The 17,866-nt window shown below is 42.9% G+C and overlaps 1 protein-coding gene and 1 long non-coding RNA gene across 6 annotated transcripts; both read left to right on the top strand.

Annotated features, from left to right (window-relative positions):
• Positions 1-2,364: 2,364 nt before the first annotated feature.
• On the top strand, positions 2,365-6,524 carry LOC139832139 (uncharacterized). 5 transcript variants are annotated; one of them, XR_011746774.1, is made up of 5 exons: positions 2,365-3,669; positions 3,828-3,869; positions 4,110-4,186; positions 4,297-6,025; positions 6,110-6,524. It is a non-coding gene; the product is annotated as an uncharacterized lncRNA (long non-coding RNA). The 5 variants fall into 5 exon arrangements; XR_011746777.1 differs by having other exon boundaries at positions 2,370-3,669; positions 4,297-4,366; positions 4,517-6,524; XR_011746776.1 differs by having other exon boundaries at positions 2,371-3,669; positions 4,297-4,616; positions 5,002-6,524.
• A 9,149-nt stretch (positions 6,525-15,673) lies between these two features.
• LOC127310467 (uncharacterized) lies at positions 15,674-17,289 on the top strand. Its single transcript, XM_071822129.1, has 2 exons — positions 15,674-16,789; positions 16,899-17,289. Exon 1 carries the CDS (start codon positions 15,674-15,676, stop codon positions 16,445-16,447), a length of 774 nt encoding a protein of 257 aa, XP_071678230.1. The 3' UTR covers positions 16,448-16,789; positions 16,899-17,289.
• The last annotated feature ends 577 nt before the right edge of the window (positions 17,290-17,866 follow it).

The raw sequence follows: 17,866 nt of genomic DNA, 5'->3' as shown, positions 1-17,866 counted from the left end.
CAGGGAATAAGAGTTTTCCATGGATAGTGGTTTACTAAACCTTTCATAATTTCAGTTATCTACTGAAGTATAGATTCTTAACTATTTGGTTTATATAGTGTTAACTGAAAGTTAGTCTTTCTTTTTGCCAATAGCACTGATAATATATTAAGGATTGGTTCTCTTTAAATTCCCTGTGCATTTCTGGCCCTTTTGTTTATATAAATGCAATGTTATTAAGTAGAATTGCAGTCCAATTCCTTGTGTAGTTGAACACTGCACAAGCATTTTCATGGCAAGCTGAACTAAACAAGGAATTGGACTTTGGCGTGCAGTGTTGTGGTGTATATGATCCTTCATAATTTCATCCATTCCTGCGTAGTTAATTTACTATGGCCATTTGGTCTTATAAGGATAATGCATATTTCCACTTGATCTTACATTATTTGGTACTACCTCCGCTCCATATTTCCACTTGATCTTGCATTGCGACAACTAATATGGAACGCAGTGAGTATCCACTAATACATTTATGTAACTATGTTTGAGGTTTGGAGCATCAAAGCTCAGAGATGTGTGACATTGTTCTTCTGTTTCCAATGAGGATGCGCGAAGAGGGGGGGGGGGGACTCGTGGTAATGTGTCTCCCGCTTCCCTCTCTGATAAGCACTAAAGGAAGGACATACTTGTGCTCTTTTACCATGAGCTGATCAATATGACCTTACTGGTCTTATTTATCTTTTGTTTTCTTTTGCTGGAATGGAGTAGTTACCTACCAATTGTGTCATTGATTATGCTTTGCTTCATGCTAAGGAAATGAACGTTTATTTAGTTGAACATGATTTACTTGTCCTCCCCATAGTGCAAATCGATCTCGGAATTTGTTCATTTCCTTGTGTGCAGGAACAACCAAAAAAAACATGTTCTTCTTTTTTGGCTTTGGTTTTTTTTATTCTGAACTAACATATGTATGCATCACTGGTTATATATGATTGGTGTGTAAATATGTATGTATTACTGGATCGAGGACATCAATTACAATATTAGGATTGCAACAACTTTGTTCAGATTTGAAGCTTAAGCTTTTTTCTCCAACGTTGGATACTACTTTGATATATACCCTGATGGTTCTTGGACGCAAGTTTGTCCCTATCGCACAACTATCTTAGTTTAATTCTCATTGTGTTGTTGAACGAGTGTCTACCCGCTTGGTCCCGTCATTTTTTTTCAACTTGACCTGCGAGGACTATTCAATTGACGTGCATATCACCCACATATTTAAGATTGGTAGCATTGTTTCTTGGTCTTGCATAATTTTCGTGTCTTGTGTGAGGGTCATGACATTGTTACCTTGCTCAATTGTATTCAAGCCAATGAAGCTTATAGGTGCACTCATATTCTAGCATTAGGAACTTGATTGTACAATCGAGGAGCTCTCTCTAATTAACTACTGATGGAAACTATAGTATTGATGGTTCTTGGATGCAAATTTGTCTCTATCGCACAACTATCCAAATTTAATTCTCATTGTTTTGTTGAAGGAGTATCTACCCGCTTGGTCCCGTCATTTTTTCGACTTGGCATGCCAGGACTACTCAGTTGACATGCATATCACCCACATATTTAAGATTGGTAGCATTGTTTCTTGGCCTTGCTTATTTTTGCGTGTCTTGTGTTAGGGTCAGGGCATTGTTTTTTTTTAAACGGAGGCAAAAGCTTTGCCTCATTCATTCATAAAGCAGAAAGGTGCCCGATTTTTAGGAGAAAATCGGGCAAAAACCAACAACAACAGTGCCAGAGCACACCCAAGACCACACACCCCGCCACAAGGGGACACCCAGCCACCCTGGCTACCCACAAAAGCTAAGAAGCTCAAGCCGGCCTATGCCAACCGAGCCTCGGAGAGGAGATGCGCAAGACAAGCGTCGAATAGGACCTTCACCGGACCACCCCTCGAAGATCATCGCACACCGCCCGAGGGTGGCTTCGACTTCACAACAAGAAGAGACCACCACGAAGACATTCGAACACGCCGGAACGGAGCCGACTAACATGACCTTGCCGCAACCAGACCTTGGTCACCACCATCGTCGTTGCCTCTCAAGTCTCCACCCGGAACACCCTCATCTCCGGTTGACCTCCTGCCAACCTAGATGCCCTGTGTGTCGAGGCCGCAGGAGGGCGCGAAGGGGATCATCAACTTCAAGACGACGCCCTCAAGAGGGGACACGACAAAGAATCGACGCCGTCGTCCGATCCCGCGGGATCTAGGCTTTCGCCCGAAGATGTGAACCCAAGGCAGCGAAGGTCGTAAAGCTCCACGACCGCCCCCCCCCCCCCCCCCAAGAAGGACGGTGACATCCGCAGATGCCGCGCGGTCAGGCTTTCGCCCGGAGCAAACGAGCCACCACGCCCTCATGCGGCCGGATAGCGAGACGAAGACCAAAACCGCTGCCAGCCCGCACTCCGCAGACACACCTCATGCGCGTAAGCGGCGCCACCGCCACACACAAGCCACCACCGCCACCACAACTAGACCAAGGAGCCCGGGAGCTCCGCTGCCACCACCCGCACCGCGCGGGGCTGAAGAGCCGAGCCGCACCATTGCTGCCGACCAAGCTCACCGAGAAGAGCTCCGCGGGCGCCACCAACCGCCACAGAGAGGGAGCTTCGACGGACGCCAACACAGGTGTCCAAGACCGAGGCATCGGCCGTAGCATGAAATTACATCCATTGATCGACTTTGCTCATTTCGGTGTGATAACTCGGCTTGATCCATTGACTCGCTTTCAGCATTTCCAATTTTGATTGAAGATATCGGTCAAAGTACAAGCTTCTAGATATTACTCTACTCTACATTTGTGCAAAATGACAAGTCAATCAATCATGCATTTTTTCTTCAAATGCCGGAGATGTCCAAGCAGACCTTTTTTTTATGCAACGAGGCAATTGTTAGTAGTTAATTAAGCTGTGATCATTCCTTGAACATTCAGTGCCTAAGTGTTGGTTCTGATTACTTGAGAAAGTAGTCGGTAAAAAACATCGATGCCCTATCCACAGAGCCATTTCTTCTTAATTATCTATATTCGTAGTATCTGGGTTTGCCTTTTTCCATTTTGTATGAAGTATTATTAGTTCAAGAATTACACTAAGTATTTGTGTATCATTCAGCAAAATTTCACTCAAGTTATTTTGTTTTGCAATAAGAAAGCATTGCTTTTCTTTTGCTGTTACTTAGCCTGCACTCCTGGAGATTGATTATTTCTATTGTTGTTCAAGTGATTTTCCTGATTTAGAAAGTGAGAATAAAAGAAAGTGTCTTCAGTTTGGTGACGAGTTATTCTTGTTGAATCTAGAATTGCCTCTCGGGGCTCATTTGGACAATAATGATTATGGTATTTCAAGGATACTTGTAAGGATGATGGATGCTTTGAAAATAGTGGATCTAAAAAGGAGATGATTCAGATACTTCATTGAGATGTGTCTCCCCTTAGGTCCATGATGTATTTGTCCATGGCCTTCATGGTGGCCCATTCAACTCATGGTGAATAGCTGATGAAAAGTCATCAACTACCAAAGGTGGTCTGGTGGAAACCATCGACAAAGATGCTAAGTCACTTGTTGGCCAAGAGAATGGCTTGGCTTTCATCAGATTTTCCTCGAGCTCCTTTCTTGATGGTCAAATACAAGGTTTGTTCTTTCATGCTTTAGTTTTCTCTTATGTTGGGAGATTTATGTTCATAACTTTACAAGCTTAGCTTTGTCAACACTTTATGCTTCTCTTCTGATACCATCTTGCTCCGTTATAAATGTTCCAAGATCCTTACCGTTTCAAATGATTTATGCAGACAACTTTGACACAGTGTTTTGGAGCCATCTTACCCCTTTAGGTTAGTGGTCTGGACGGGTTTATGTTGTCCACATACTTCCAACTTCCTTTTCTCTGTGGTTCATACAATTTTTTCTGTACAAATAGATCATGCTATTACAATTTATGCTTACATCGCTCTAGGTTATAATATTATCTTATTTGAAGATATACATGGTTCTAAGATATTTTGATGTCTTTGTGTGTTGGCTTCATATTTTCTTGGTCAAATTGCATGCATTTGAGATCATTTGTTGTATAGGAGGTGAGTTATATGCTGTTGAGGAAGATGGTTGCTACTCCAATCGGTAGGCGGCATATTGTATTTGTGACTCATAGGTGAGGATGGTTGTTTGGTTTCTACTGCTGCACAAACATGGGCTGAAAAGTCTGTAACAGCTTAATGAAACAACAAGCTAACGTTTTATCCCCCATTTTTGTATTTGCAGCATCGGATGACTGGTGCATCAAGCGTAGCTGAAATATTATGAAAAGTTCCTGAACAATATAATTGGACTAGTATGGGTTATGTGCTTCGTCAAACTCCTGCATTTTGTTAGGAAATGTTCTCATAGACTTACACTGCATGCTTTCACTGCCACAACACCAAGTTATTTGTGCAAATTTGATCTATAGAAAAGTTACATGCGCTAATTGGCTTCTTAGCAGAGCGATGTCACACCAATTGTTGAAGCTTATGGTGGTTCCTCATTTCGAGTGGAGGATAGTGCCAATTGAGTCTAAATTCCCAGGATATGGGGAGCTCGTTGTAAGTATCCTATCACTTGTATAATTTCATTCAAACCATCATGTAAAGAGATGTTATACTTGCTTGTATTTTGAGGGACTTGAGTGCAACATATGGTGAGCTCTCCAATTGTGACATGAATAATGATGGAAATAGTACATATGCGTTCAAAGTCAAAGCTATTTCAAAATATCCTAGTTGCACTGCTAAATAATATGGAAAAACACAGGGTTTGGGGTTTATGTGCACTACTGTAGTTATCCCAGTGTAACTGGAGACTTAAGAGTTCAGGGTCATATCATCATTTATAACATGTGACCCATTTGTTGTCAAGCTTAATAAAAAAATTATGCTAATTGACGCAACTTGAAATGCAATTGATCGTTAATCCTATGAAATTTTGCAGGTTCTGTAGCACGCTAACCATATAAATTTATGTAAACCGATGAAAAAGATTAATCCTTCGTATGCGGAGAGTTTGGCATTTCTGGACAAAAAAAAATTGAAATTGTATGAAAAAAGCTGAGTTCTAGTTTGTGTTTTCTATTGTATGTTGAGCTCCAGTACGGTACATCACTTACGTGCGAATAGTGCACAGAATTTCCTTTGTCGGTATAGATGGTTCAGTTTTCTCTCAGAGATTCATGTACTTTTAGGAAATTTGGGCGGGGTAGGCACAACAATATGTTGTACATGTAACGGACAATCTGCAAATAGTGATCCTGTTTTGCTTAGCCGAAATGGTTCATCTTTGAATATAGTGTCTGATGGGTCTGAAGAAGACCTCTCAACCTCGCCGCCGCTGTCCTGCTGCCCATATGTGGATGACCAAGACTTACCGGCGAGTACGGCGTGGAGGTAATGCCACTTTTTCCAACCCTGGTGGTTTGGTATGTTTGCTGCCAATGGTGATTTTTGGAACTGATCAGGCATGCTATCTTGTTAGAGGTGAAACAATATTGACATATTAATTTTGGTGCTTAGTACCCATTTGCAACAATAGATAAATTTAACTAGATACGTACAACTAGCAGAGTAATATGGACCATATTGTTTATTGGTCTTGGCTAGAAAATTCATCTTTTACAGATTAAAATATAACTCCTATTGGAATATAGTTGAGACCTTGTGTAGATAGCATGCACTAGTGCTGAAGATGCACAACTTGATATTGTTCTAGTTAATTGACGGCATCGACGAAACGTCACTAGGCGTAATGCTGGGATCAAATTCTGAATGCAGAAACTTTAGGTGTGTAATTCACAAAACTGTTGTCGCCTTACACAACCAAAGAAAAATCAAAATGTGCTTAATATGTGTCAATTGGCATGTCAACTAGATTTTGTGTTATCTTGTATAGCAACATTTACATTTTTTTTGCATTGATCTCTTGCATATATGACATATACAACGACAAATAAGTTTTGGAGGTATGGCATTTGGAGACTGAAAAATCTGAAATCATCAGTGTGTGGATGCAAGTAGTTGATAAAATTTACAATGACTTATGTCAGCTTTGCCCTGAACACCTGAGAAGCAGTGAAGAGGCTGCATGTTGATGGTTGTGTGATCTAGTCGTGCAAGGACTTATGTTGAACCTGGTTGGTTGTGCAACATGTGCTTGTGTTGACGTATGTAGTGACTAGTGAGCATTCAGCTACAATACTTTGAGCTGAGGCTTGTTTTCTTATGTTTTAAATGGTAACTAGTGAGTTGAAAGAGATATGTAATATTAGCGTCGTGACAGTTGGCTTGTGAATATTCTTGTGGCGCTTGAAATTTGAGACTGATTTTTTTAAGCTGGTTATCTTGTTTCAACCAGTTAGTTGAGAATTTGAGACTCAAATCTTGTTCCAGTTTTAGTCATGTATCTATGTTGTGAACTAAATGATCTGGGGCAAATAATAATATTCGAAACCTTTTGCTACATGTATTATGCTCCTTTGCTCCATTCATGTCCACATACATAGATTATTTGTTTTTTGCACTTTCGACCTGTATGTTATGACAAATCGTCTGAGAATTTGAGAATTTGCTGCATCATAAATTTCTCCACCTATTCATATTCAAGTTGAGCATGCTGCTCGATAAAATTCCACTACTCCCCTCCGTACCGGTTTAAAGGGCAATTACGAATTTCAAGAAAAAAGTTTGACTACAAATTTAGTCAAAAAACTACAAGATATATGTTAGACAAATTATACCACTGGATTTATATTCAAAAAAAGTTTCCAATAGTATAATTTTTGTGATATCTTATATTTTGTTGACCAAATTAATAGTTAAACTTTTTTCTTAAATTGTGTAATTGCCCTGTAGCCCAATAGAGTAGATCTCAGAGCAATAATGTGCCCATGTCGCGGCTGTACCAGATGCACCTAATTGCTCACAAAACCAAGGGTCCCTTTGGGCCAAAGAAAAGTCCATACTAATCCAAGGAAATTGTGCAGCCTGCAATTATAAGTACAACTCCTCGTTTACAGAGACAACAACTCCGTTCTGGAAAGTTGAAAAGGGCGCACCCCATTAATTATTGAGCACTGCTAACTAGGCTAACCCGCAATTGTCTAGCTGACCGAAAATCTGGTTCCCGCCCTACTTTCTTCCCTATTCTCCCTAGAAATTCAAACCATCCCAAAAGCTCTGAACCTTCCTTTATAAATACAAGATTATTGTCACACACCGCGTGCGGGTTGCGCGTGTGACTTAGACTTTGACTTTTACTTGTCGAGGAGAGGAGAGGGCACTCTACTCTGTGAGATGTCAAATATACAGACTGCCGTCTCCTCGCGTCATCCATATTTCTTGCTCTTCCCATTCAAAGACGCCAGATGGTTGAATCTCTACTACTGGGTTGGTTCATCACGTGACTTGACGCAGGCATGAGGCGTGGCGTGGTGGGGTTAGTGAGAAGTTTTCAACTGGATAGGCGGCGGCGAGTTCTTTATGCCAATTGATCTAGCTGTATATCTCAGGTAATCGACCTATCTTCTCTCCATTCTCTTCCGTTCTTCACCCTTGCCTTTTTCTGCCGTCGGTAAGGAACCCTAACCTACCTAGATTGTCCTTGGAGGTATCTTCTGGTACTTTCTTTGATGCAAGCAACCTGTAATCAAAGTATTTTCTCGCTGGGATGGATGCTCCAATTCGTCCGTTCTGTTGCGATTTTCGTTTGCTGCGGGGAGTAATAGTGGCAGCTCATTTTTCCAAATGAATTTGGGGGTTCAGCTGAACTCCCATGCCCCGACGCTTAGGTCTACCACTGCTAGTGCTGCACAGACTCGGAGTAGTACTATTTAGTGGAGAGCTAGTAGTAGATTTAAGTTCAGGAAAAGTGGTAGCAGCAGCAGATTGTGATGTGAGCAGATTGTGTTTTGGAAAAAAAGACATATTTGCAAACGTTAAATTGATCCAAGGGTTCTCGTCGGTAGGAATCGAGGAAGATAACACAATTGGTCGCACTTTGATTGCACACATTGGTTGTGTTGTCCTTGTCATCAGAAGTGTTTTCAAAATGGTGGAGAAGGAGCAGGCCTTGATTGCTTATCCAAGTTTTTGTATGAGGTCCCTGGTGCAAAATGTATGGGTCTTGTTGTATTTCAATGTTTCTTTGAGACCCTATTTGTAAAATGTATCTCCACTCCCGAATATTAATGAAGCTCTCGGTCCTTCGGGACCGTTCTAAGGAGCAGAGCCGTCACGGCCGGAGCGGGACCGGAGCACATGCTTGGATAGCTCTCTTATCAAAAAAAAAATGCATTGAAAGAAATGTCATGGAAAAGAATTTTTCAGGACGTCCTTCAATCTTTGCTTATTAAGGAAACCAATACAAGTGTTCTGCGCCGGAGTGCCATTTTTTCCATGACCAGTCAACGCTTGGATGGGTCGGTAGAAGGTTTAGATATATGGAGTATGTCCTAATCAGTAAATTTGGCTTATGCTTGTGGCGATTTCACGGTAGGATGTTAGATTCCTATTTGTTCATTGAATTTCGACCTTTTACATGAATTTTTATAATCTTAGGCTGGTTAGCTTTTCTTCAGTCGTGCAAATAAATCAGGTTTTTGGTTCACCTAGCGGCCTGGCATGTCACACCATTCGAATCACATCATTTTCATTACTATGCTTTTGCTGATTGCGAGGTAATGCATATGACCAACATGGCACTAGCATTCCAATTCTCGGCGAACCAGTTATGATAAAACTCTTAGCTGAATGGTTTGCAATAGTGTTGCACTGGTTTTAGTCAAAAGTTTCACATTAAAAGAACTTTGTTTACGTGTCTTATAGGCTAACCTAAGATCAAATTGTCCCGCTATATCTGCTGCATCTGATTTTTTTCTCTGCTACACTATGCTAGGATAAGATACCTACTTAATGTTGAGCACACAGATAAATTTGAGATCAAAAAGAAAAGAGCTTAGATTTTATCGATTCGATATGTCAGCAAAGTCTATTAATCTTTCCTTAATCTTCTACCTATGTTTACATGAAGTCAGCCGCACGGCTATTGCTTATGAAAAGTCGATGGGTAGAGGATATCGGTTATGTGTATAGCAACCATATATTTCTATTGTTACTTCTCAGATTTTCATTCCGATTCTTAATCATTCCAGAGATGATGGTTTGTACTCGGCTCTTGACATCTGTAGAGTGATGCACTTCATACTGACATTCATGATTAGCAATAAAAATAGTTTGCGTTAGTGCTAGCAAGAGTTGAATTCTCAAAAAAGAAACATCCCGATTGGAGACGAATTTTATACGTAGAAGAATACAAGTTGGTAGCCTTGGAGCTTATATTTCTTTTTAAGATGGGTGGGAACAACAACACGTGCTTTCATGGTCTAGTATATAGCAAAACTAGCCGCCTATTTCAATCTATCAATTAAAATGGTATTAAAAAATATTTAGACTCCAACATCATTCAAATCAAGTAGAAGAACAATTCACATGTCAAAATTCAAATTCAGAGCTAGTTATTTTTTGTCGTTTATCACCACATTGTATTTACACAATGCAATCAAAACAACTGAGTAGTAATATTCTTGTGCTGGAAAAATGTGAGGATGATCGAGAATTTCGTTGATGTACAGGAGCTATTCTTTTTCCAATTCCGCCCATAAAAAAAACTAAAGAAAAGCAAACAACTCCGACCCGCACGATTGGGACCCGGCTACGGGCGAGGTCGACATCGTGGTCGTCTAGAGTGCGTAATATAGCGTCCGACCAATACATTGTTTAGTCAATTTTCACTTTGTTTGATACCAAGCCTTATACCGGACTGCAGCGTACGCAAGTGGGTGGGTACTTACTGCGAATTAAGCTCATGGTGCAGTATAGAGAGGAGCATGCTGTATCGAGGGAATTCAATGCTTTTGTCAGGTGCCCCCCTTTCTCCGGTGACCGCTCCTGGGCGCTGCCATCTCAAACATCAAAGCTCTCTGGTCACTGTAGATCTTCCCCATCAGTTTTCGAGCTAGCAGGAGAGGTGGCCATCGTCAGATCCTTTAGATGATTTGTTTCCTTCAGATGAACTCTAAAACAAATTTTCCGCTGGTTACTCCATTTGGAAGCAATTTAGATTTGTAACATTTACTTTTACCTCATAGAATATTAAAAACATCACGATGGGATGTTGAATGTCAAAATATGTCATTTTGTACTAATGGTTTTGTGTTGTAAAAAATTGAAAACATTATTTTTAAAATATGGAAAGATTCATTGGCAGTTCTCCCAATTAATCAACGATGAAAATAGTCAAAATGGACAATTTTGGAGCAGAGAGTTCTTAACATATTTTTTCTATCTATGATGCAGATAGTAAAAAATGCTAAATCATAAACAAAATACCGTTGCATTTAAAATTATTAAGTTAATAATTGAGTTCGTTTAGTTCACCAATCAGCCACAAGTTCAGGATAAATTCATGAACAATTTGCTAACATTTGTTACCGCTGAACATTTGGATCGGAAGAAAAAAAACACATTCCTTCTACCAGGTCGGAATGAGATCAGTGCAAATCTGTAGAAACTAAGCACGAGCAAGCGAAAACCAAAATGAACACGCAATACGTCCTGAGAGAGAATCAAAAGAAATCACACCAAAACATACGACTGCGGCAGCGCTCGTACCGATTAGTCAACGAGTTCTGGATATAAATTCATGAACAAAAAAAATATTTCTTCTGACCTATTTGAATCAGAAAGAAAAATAGATTAGAATGAGATCAAGAAAATCTATTTGAGAACAATGAAAGTGTGTACGAGAACAACGTTCCCAATTTCCCATTACTAGATTGAAATGAGAAGAACGAAGATTTGTACAAATCTAACACAGAATGAGATCAAGAAAAAATACAGGCTCGTCCAGATTGGATTTCTCAAATCTTGCTATTGTACGGGATTGGATTGGAGTGCATTAAACGGAATATATGAGCACAGAACCAAAAATATCCACCACAAAAGCATTCTCCAGATCTGAATCTTCATCAAATTAAAACAAAATAATCCTAGACTGAGAAAACAAATCTCAAACCTAACTTGCATAGGAACATGGTGGCAACCGCCGATGCGTCTTCCTGCAATGACTCCCGTCGATAGGGGCTTAGGGTTGATGGAATCCTGCAAGCTGACACGAGACATCGGTACGCAGACAAGCGGGAAGAGCGATTTACCCAGGTTCGGGGCCCTCGATGAGGTAAAACCCTTACGTCCTGCATGTCTGTTCTTTGATTATGATGAAAACAGGTTACAATGGGGTGCCGAATAGTTCGGCTGTGATCTCGTCGATATGCTAGTTGCTAGGGTAACCTAGTTCTAAGCTTCTGCTGGCTAGTTTTTCTAAGATTGATTGTCCCTCGATAGCCCCTCTCCTGGCCTTTATATAGGTGGTCAGGTCTCGAGAGGTCTATCTGAGTACGAGTTGGTTTACAGTAGATCTATCTCTAATCTTTCCTTGTTTGGCTTCCTCCATGTCTTGTACTCCAAGTAATCTTCCGTCGCACCGTCCTAGCGGCCCATCTTGCCATCGGGTACCTTCATGGGCCTCCAGTTGGACCGTGCAGGGTAGAGCAACAGTAGTTACCCGAAGGGTAATGCCCACGTCAACGTGTTTCTCTCCCTACTGAGAATGAACCATTTCTCATCAACGTGGACCCTATCGTCCATAACCTTGAATGTTGGCTCGGGAGATAGCAAAGAATTCTCAGTGACTACATCGAGGCAGAATTGCATTCGCTGGATTTTGTTTACGTCAGTCATCGACAGCTTTAGGGGGTTAGTGTGATGTTTCAGCTCACCCCACTGAAACCCGCAGTATAAAGTTGAGCTGTTAACACCCAGGGTCTTTGCTAAGGATCGGATCGTCCTCCTCTTATTCAGTGGGATTGTTGGTACCCTCGAAAGGCCCAAATCTATTCTCTTACGGCCAACATGACCCTTCTTTTTTGTTTGACACATCAACTGGTTGCCCTTTTGCAATCTGCCCCTGGGCTAAATTCCACACCCTTTCGATTGTTCGTTTGCTTGTCTTTAGCATGTCTACAATGAGTTACTTATCTCCTGTTTGGAACCCTCTATCTCTTCTTCTTATTACTTCCAAGGCAAAATAAGCAGCAAATCTCTCATCGTCTCTAAGTTCCCTGCCTCTCTCATGCTCTAGCCTCACCTCATCAGGTAGATCTGGGACATCATCCTTTCCTCTCTCATACTCTAGCCTCACCCTATCAGGTAGATCTGGAACATCATTCTTTCCTCTCTCATGCTCTAGCCTCATCTCATCAGGTAGATCTGGGACATCATGCTTTCCTCTCTCATGCTCTAGCCTCTCCTGTTCCTGCATCTGATGTGGTGGGCTCAAATTGAGATCAATGACACCATCCAAGCATCTCTGTTGCTCATGCATCTGATGTGGTGGGATCAAATTGAGATCAATGACACCATCCAAGCATCTCTGGTGCTCATGCATCTGATGTGGTGGGCTCAAATTGAGATCAATGACACCATATTGAGCTTCATTAGTCTTATCATGTTCTCTTGTCCGAGGGAATCTCTGCCTCATCTTGATCAAAGGTTTCAAGAAGATGTCCTCCCGGCGCATTCTATTATATCTCCACGCAGCTTTTGCACTAAGGGGTACTTTCTTCCTCTTGGAAACAAGCTTATATAGTTCGCCGCCAGCAAGTTGATCCTTCACATAGCTGTGAAGAGAGAAGATTAAATTTAGTTTACATGATGAGTATAAACATCCTTCAAAAATCAGAAATACAAATTTTCAAGAGAAAATTAGATATGAATTGTAACTTACTCATTGGATAGAACTAGTGGATCATCATATTGGACTCATCTTCTTGTTTATTCTCTTTCTCTTGTTGTCCTTTAGCACTCCTCTTGTTCTCTTGTTGACTTGTGACACTCCTCTTGTTCTCTTGTCCATAGCCTACAAGAAGATGCACGCTATAAGATTTTGGTCTGCAACTTAATAGTGTGACTCTGTCAGTTGTGATTCAGGTAGCACTTGCACGGCGGTTCAACCACAATAACTAATACCGAGGACAGGGTGTGAGCACATTTGAAATTTAGCAACATTAATTTTATTTTTCACGGCCAATGCCTGAAAGCAGATCATCAAAGCTGCGTGTCATTCTTTGCAGGTTGGTTTGGCTTTGAAGAAACTATTACAGGATCTGCACAACTACCTCCTGGTACTAGAGGCGTCGTCCTCAAGCCGAAGCTACAGTTTGGCTCTTCCTGGGTGACTGTCTCGCCTCTAGCCTGCAGCTCTTCTTTTCCAATGGCGGCAAGATCAGCTCGTGGTCCCCCCTTTTCACCATCGCTGCCAAGCAAGTTGATCATACTTGAAGAAACTAACAGATGTGGTCTCTGTTCTGTTGTGACTGTCGGTGAACTTTGCGGTGTTGGCAAGATTACTCTAAGCTCAACACATACGCAGTGATAAGAAGGCCAGCTCCGAGTTTGAAATGAAGATGTGGGTATAATTTGGTCTCTTTGAAGCTCGCCGAAGGCCCTGAGATGAACTAATTGCATGGTTGGTCCGGCCAGAGTGGGGCAAGGACTACTCTGTAGCAGACGAAGAGGGTCATGCTGAAGATATTGCTTGCAACTACTTTGATGACCTTGTCATTTTGTCAAATTTATTCGGAGATTGCCATCTTGAGGAAAGGTACTGCAATGTTATTTTTCTGCAAGTCTCTGGACTTTTTATTAATGTCCACTGTTCAAAAACTAGGCCGATTCAACGATTACTAGGCCGATTAATCGCTACTAGGGGCGTGACCGTGTCGATTACCATTAATCTCTTGTGTTAATCCTTTAGCCCGATTAATCAGTCCGAAAGTCCGATTACTAGGTATTTTCCCGATTAACTACCACACTTGGTCAAAAAAGTTACAATATTTTCAATCCATATCGCTAATGCAGACGCTACCCCTTCCTAATAAAGTAGATTTTGCGAAGCTCCCGCTTGATTGCAGCCTCCAGTAGCTTCATTTACACTGTTTCCAAATAGTTTCTTGCCGTCCCAGACCAGTTACTCGTAGTTTTCCAGACCTCAGATACAGGAGCTCGATCACCATGAGGAGCTCGTCCAGGAACTGGAGGACGCTTTCAATAGGTTAGGTGGTTGAGGTGTAAGAGGGGTCGTACCCTAGGTAGGTGGTGGGAGAATATAAACTTCAGAGGTGAGAGGAGAAGAAGTGGAAGGAAGGAACACAACTTCGGCTAGTGGATCCTTATTCGCTCCTGACCTTAAAGATTAGGTCATGGAGGAGAAGCGTAAAACTTTTTCTAGGATTTTAGGCTTTAGAGAAGTAGGGAGAGACATATAGAGGCTTGTATACTATTATTTTTCTTATATAAATTGTTTTAAGTGCTAATTTGTGTAGGTTGCACCGATTAATAGCCGACCGATTAAATCAGTTAATCGTCCGAATTCCGATTAATTGCTACTCCCAAGCCGGCCGAGCAGTTAACGATTACCGATTTCCTTAACATTGTTAATGTCTCATAATTATGGTACACGCCTTTGCCATGTCTCATACTCCAGCTGCAGTCTACAAGATTAACTAGGGATGATTATGTTCAACTTTCTGAACATTGTTTCAGAGAACTGCAGTTTAAAATTGCCTTGAACCATCCAGTTTTACAGTATACTCATGTGCTACTCCAAATCAACATGTGATGCAGACTGGAGGACCTACCAAATCGAGACATTGCAGGGTGTTGCAGAATCCAGGATGCGCCTGGGGTGTTGCTTCATCAACTGGAACAATGGCGAGGGACGGATCCGGCAGGGGAGGCGACATCGATCGACCTTGTGTCCATGCCTTCTCGTCCAGAAGGAGGCCGGCGGGAGAAGGCTGCAGGGTGCAGGCCGCAGGGACGACTACAAGTTTGGAGGAAAAGCTTGCTCGACGGCGCCGGCCACCTTGAGATGAGCGGAGACTGCCGGCGAGAGGTGCGCGAAGACTGCTGGCGAGAGGTGATCTCGGCGGAGTGACCTTCCGGAGAAGGTTCGAGGCGTGGCCGCCAGGGAGGGAGGAGATACTGCCCCGGCGGCGCCACCCTCCTTGAGGCGGACCCATGGACGGGGGAGGCGAGCGGAGAACGGCGGTGAGACAGGAGCTCAAGGGAGGCTGTCGGCGGTTAACGAGCTCGACGGAGGATGGCGGCGAGAGGCGAGCTCGATGGAGGCCGACAGCGCTAGGGCAGGAGGAGGCCCCCGGAGCGAAGCGTGGGAGGCCGCTGGTTAAAATACGGAAGCGAAGCGTGGGAGTCGGGACGATGATCGATTGGAGCCGATGGTTCCAGGTTTAAAATACAGAGGGTTAAAATAAAAAAAAACCCTGAGAACTACGTGTCGGAGGGAGTAGTTTCAATTAAAATGGTATTAAAAAAGAAGTAAAAGAACAATTCACATGTCAAAATTCAAATTCAGGAGCTATTTTTTCCAATTAAGGAAAAAGAAAAAAAGAACTCAGGTTATCTTCATGAATCTGGTGAGGCCCAACATTTCACTGCACGCTCTCCTCAGTCCAAGCCCAGACCTAGCAAGCTCCATGGCGCCGCCGGACGAGCTCATCGAGGAGATCCTCCTCCGCCTCCCTCCCGACGAGCCGTCGTGCCTCGTCCGCGCCTCGCTCGTCTGCAAGCCCTGGCGACGCATCATCTCTCACCGCAGGTTCCGCCGCCGCCTCCACGAGCTCCACGGGAGACCCCCCGTACTGGGCTTCCTCCGAAACAACCGCAAGGCCGTAAAAGACTTCGTCGCCACCACAGCCTCAGCCTTCTCCCTCGCCGTCCCAGGTGACTACCTGGCCCTCGACTACCGCCATGGCCGCGCGCTTCTCCTCGACATGGTTCCGGGTTGGGGTGAGCTCGTGCTGTGGGATCCAATCACTGGCGACCAGGAGCGCGTGCCGGTGCCAGAGGCGATGTGGGACAACACGTTCCAGGGAGACAACCCAACCGCAGCCATTGTCTGTGCGGCGGCCGGGTGCGACCACCGCGGCTGTCACGGTAGGAGGCCCTTTCACTTGGTGATGGTCTACCAGAACGGCTACCAAGACGAGGAGTATCTGGAGTGGATCACATGGGCGTGCTCCTACTCGTCGGAGACCGGCGAGTGGGGCGACGTGAGGTGGATCCAAATTTCGGCTGTGGACTTCAGACTCCACACCACCAGCGTGCTCGTAGGGGACTCTCTGCTCTACTTCCTGTCCGATCGTGGAACAATCATCGAGTACGACTTGGCCGGGGAGGATGCTACCACCATCTCACCCCCGAGGGGTACGGTTCAGTGGCCCTCATTCTCACCAAGGACGGTGGATTAGGAGTTGCTGAATTTTCTCCAAACTGCGGTCTCAACATATGGTCGAGGTTGGTTAGTGACGACAATGACACAGCACTATGGGTAAAGAGCGAGGTCATCTGCCTGGACAATTTGCTCCCAGCTGATGCTCTCGAGGAGGAGGAGGTAAGGCTTTTGAGCTTTGCCGAGAGTGCAAATGTGCTTTTCATCAAAACGCCTGCCAGAATCTTCACAATCGAGCTACATTCAGAGCTAGTGAGGAACGTGTGTGAGGAGGACGATGATGATGATGACGACGATGACTCGTGCTCTTTGGTTCCGATTGAAGGCTTCTACACTCCATTGGCGTCTCAAGGCGAAGAAGGTGAACACACTACTAATTTTATCTGTTCATCCTCCTGCTGCATCGACAAAGAAAAACGAATTTCCTTGCTTATTTACACTAATGACAGCTCTGAATTGTCTTGATTCAGCTTGAAGAACTGAAGCAACAAGCCACAAGCCAAACTCTGTCATGGATGGTGGATGAGACAGAGGGTTGCCTCAGTGGCAACCTATGGAGCAGTGCTGCGCAAAGATTAGTAATGTGTATTTTGTTGCAATCTTGCAGGACCTTTTTTTTGTTGTTGTGGTGGTGACTATGTTATCATGGCATTTCTATCCTTATGTGCTGTCACAAGATTGTGGACTATATCTTCTTGTGGTATAAAAGTGCCAATTTTCTGCCATGTAGTAGTCTGAAATATCATATTTGCAATCCAAAGTAGAGTATTGCATTGCAATCTCCCCAGGATTTATTTCTTCTGAGGTTCCAGTATCTAAATGTACCTTCAGTTATGTTGCACATGCTAGTGTACATGTGGGATTGAGCTCTGATCACTAGAGAGAAATATCAATTAGATAATGGCTTGATGCCGGTATATTGTCTATTTTGGTTGGTCTTACTTTATTAGTTTCTTCATTCAGTCCAAGATCTCCCTATACGTTTGGTGTCCAACATTGGAGGTCAGTACATTATGCAATATATCTTCTTTTATGCAAATCACGTAAGTTGAATCTGAAAAAAGCCAGTGAGACTTTGTTGTCTGGCTGACAATGCTGATAACTAATCAGCCTTTAAAGATGAAATAATGTTCCTTGACAGCATCCTGGCCCAACTTGAGGTGAAGGGAAACTGAAATTTGTTCATATTAAGATTTTGTTTTCATGGGCCTAGTGCTGTATCAACTAGGAAAAACGATTTCCCTTGCTTACAATGGACAGTAATTTTTCTGAATTGCATTGAATAGAGTAGAAAGTGCAAAAGATTATACACAGAAAAACAACCCGCCTGTTGCTCTCAGAAGTCAGAAAGAGGCAAAAAAAAAAAAAAAAAAAAAAAACTGAACATCTATTTTCATGATATCCGGTTATGCTGTAATAACATCTCTCTGTTTTAGCT

Source organism: Lolium perenne, chromosome 6 (genome assembly GCF_019359855.2).
Source record: "Lolium perenne isolate Kyuss_39 chromosome 6, Kyuss_2.0, whole genome shotgun sequence".
In the NCBI taxonomy this organism is placed as follows: Eukaryota; Viridiplantae; Streptophyta; class Magnoliopsida; order Poales; family Poaceae; genus Lolium; species Lolium perenne.
This window is presented reverse-complemented; position numbering and strand designations above follow the sequence as displayed.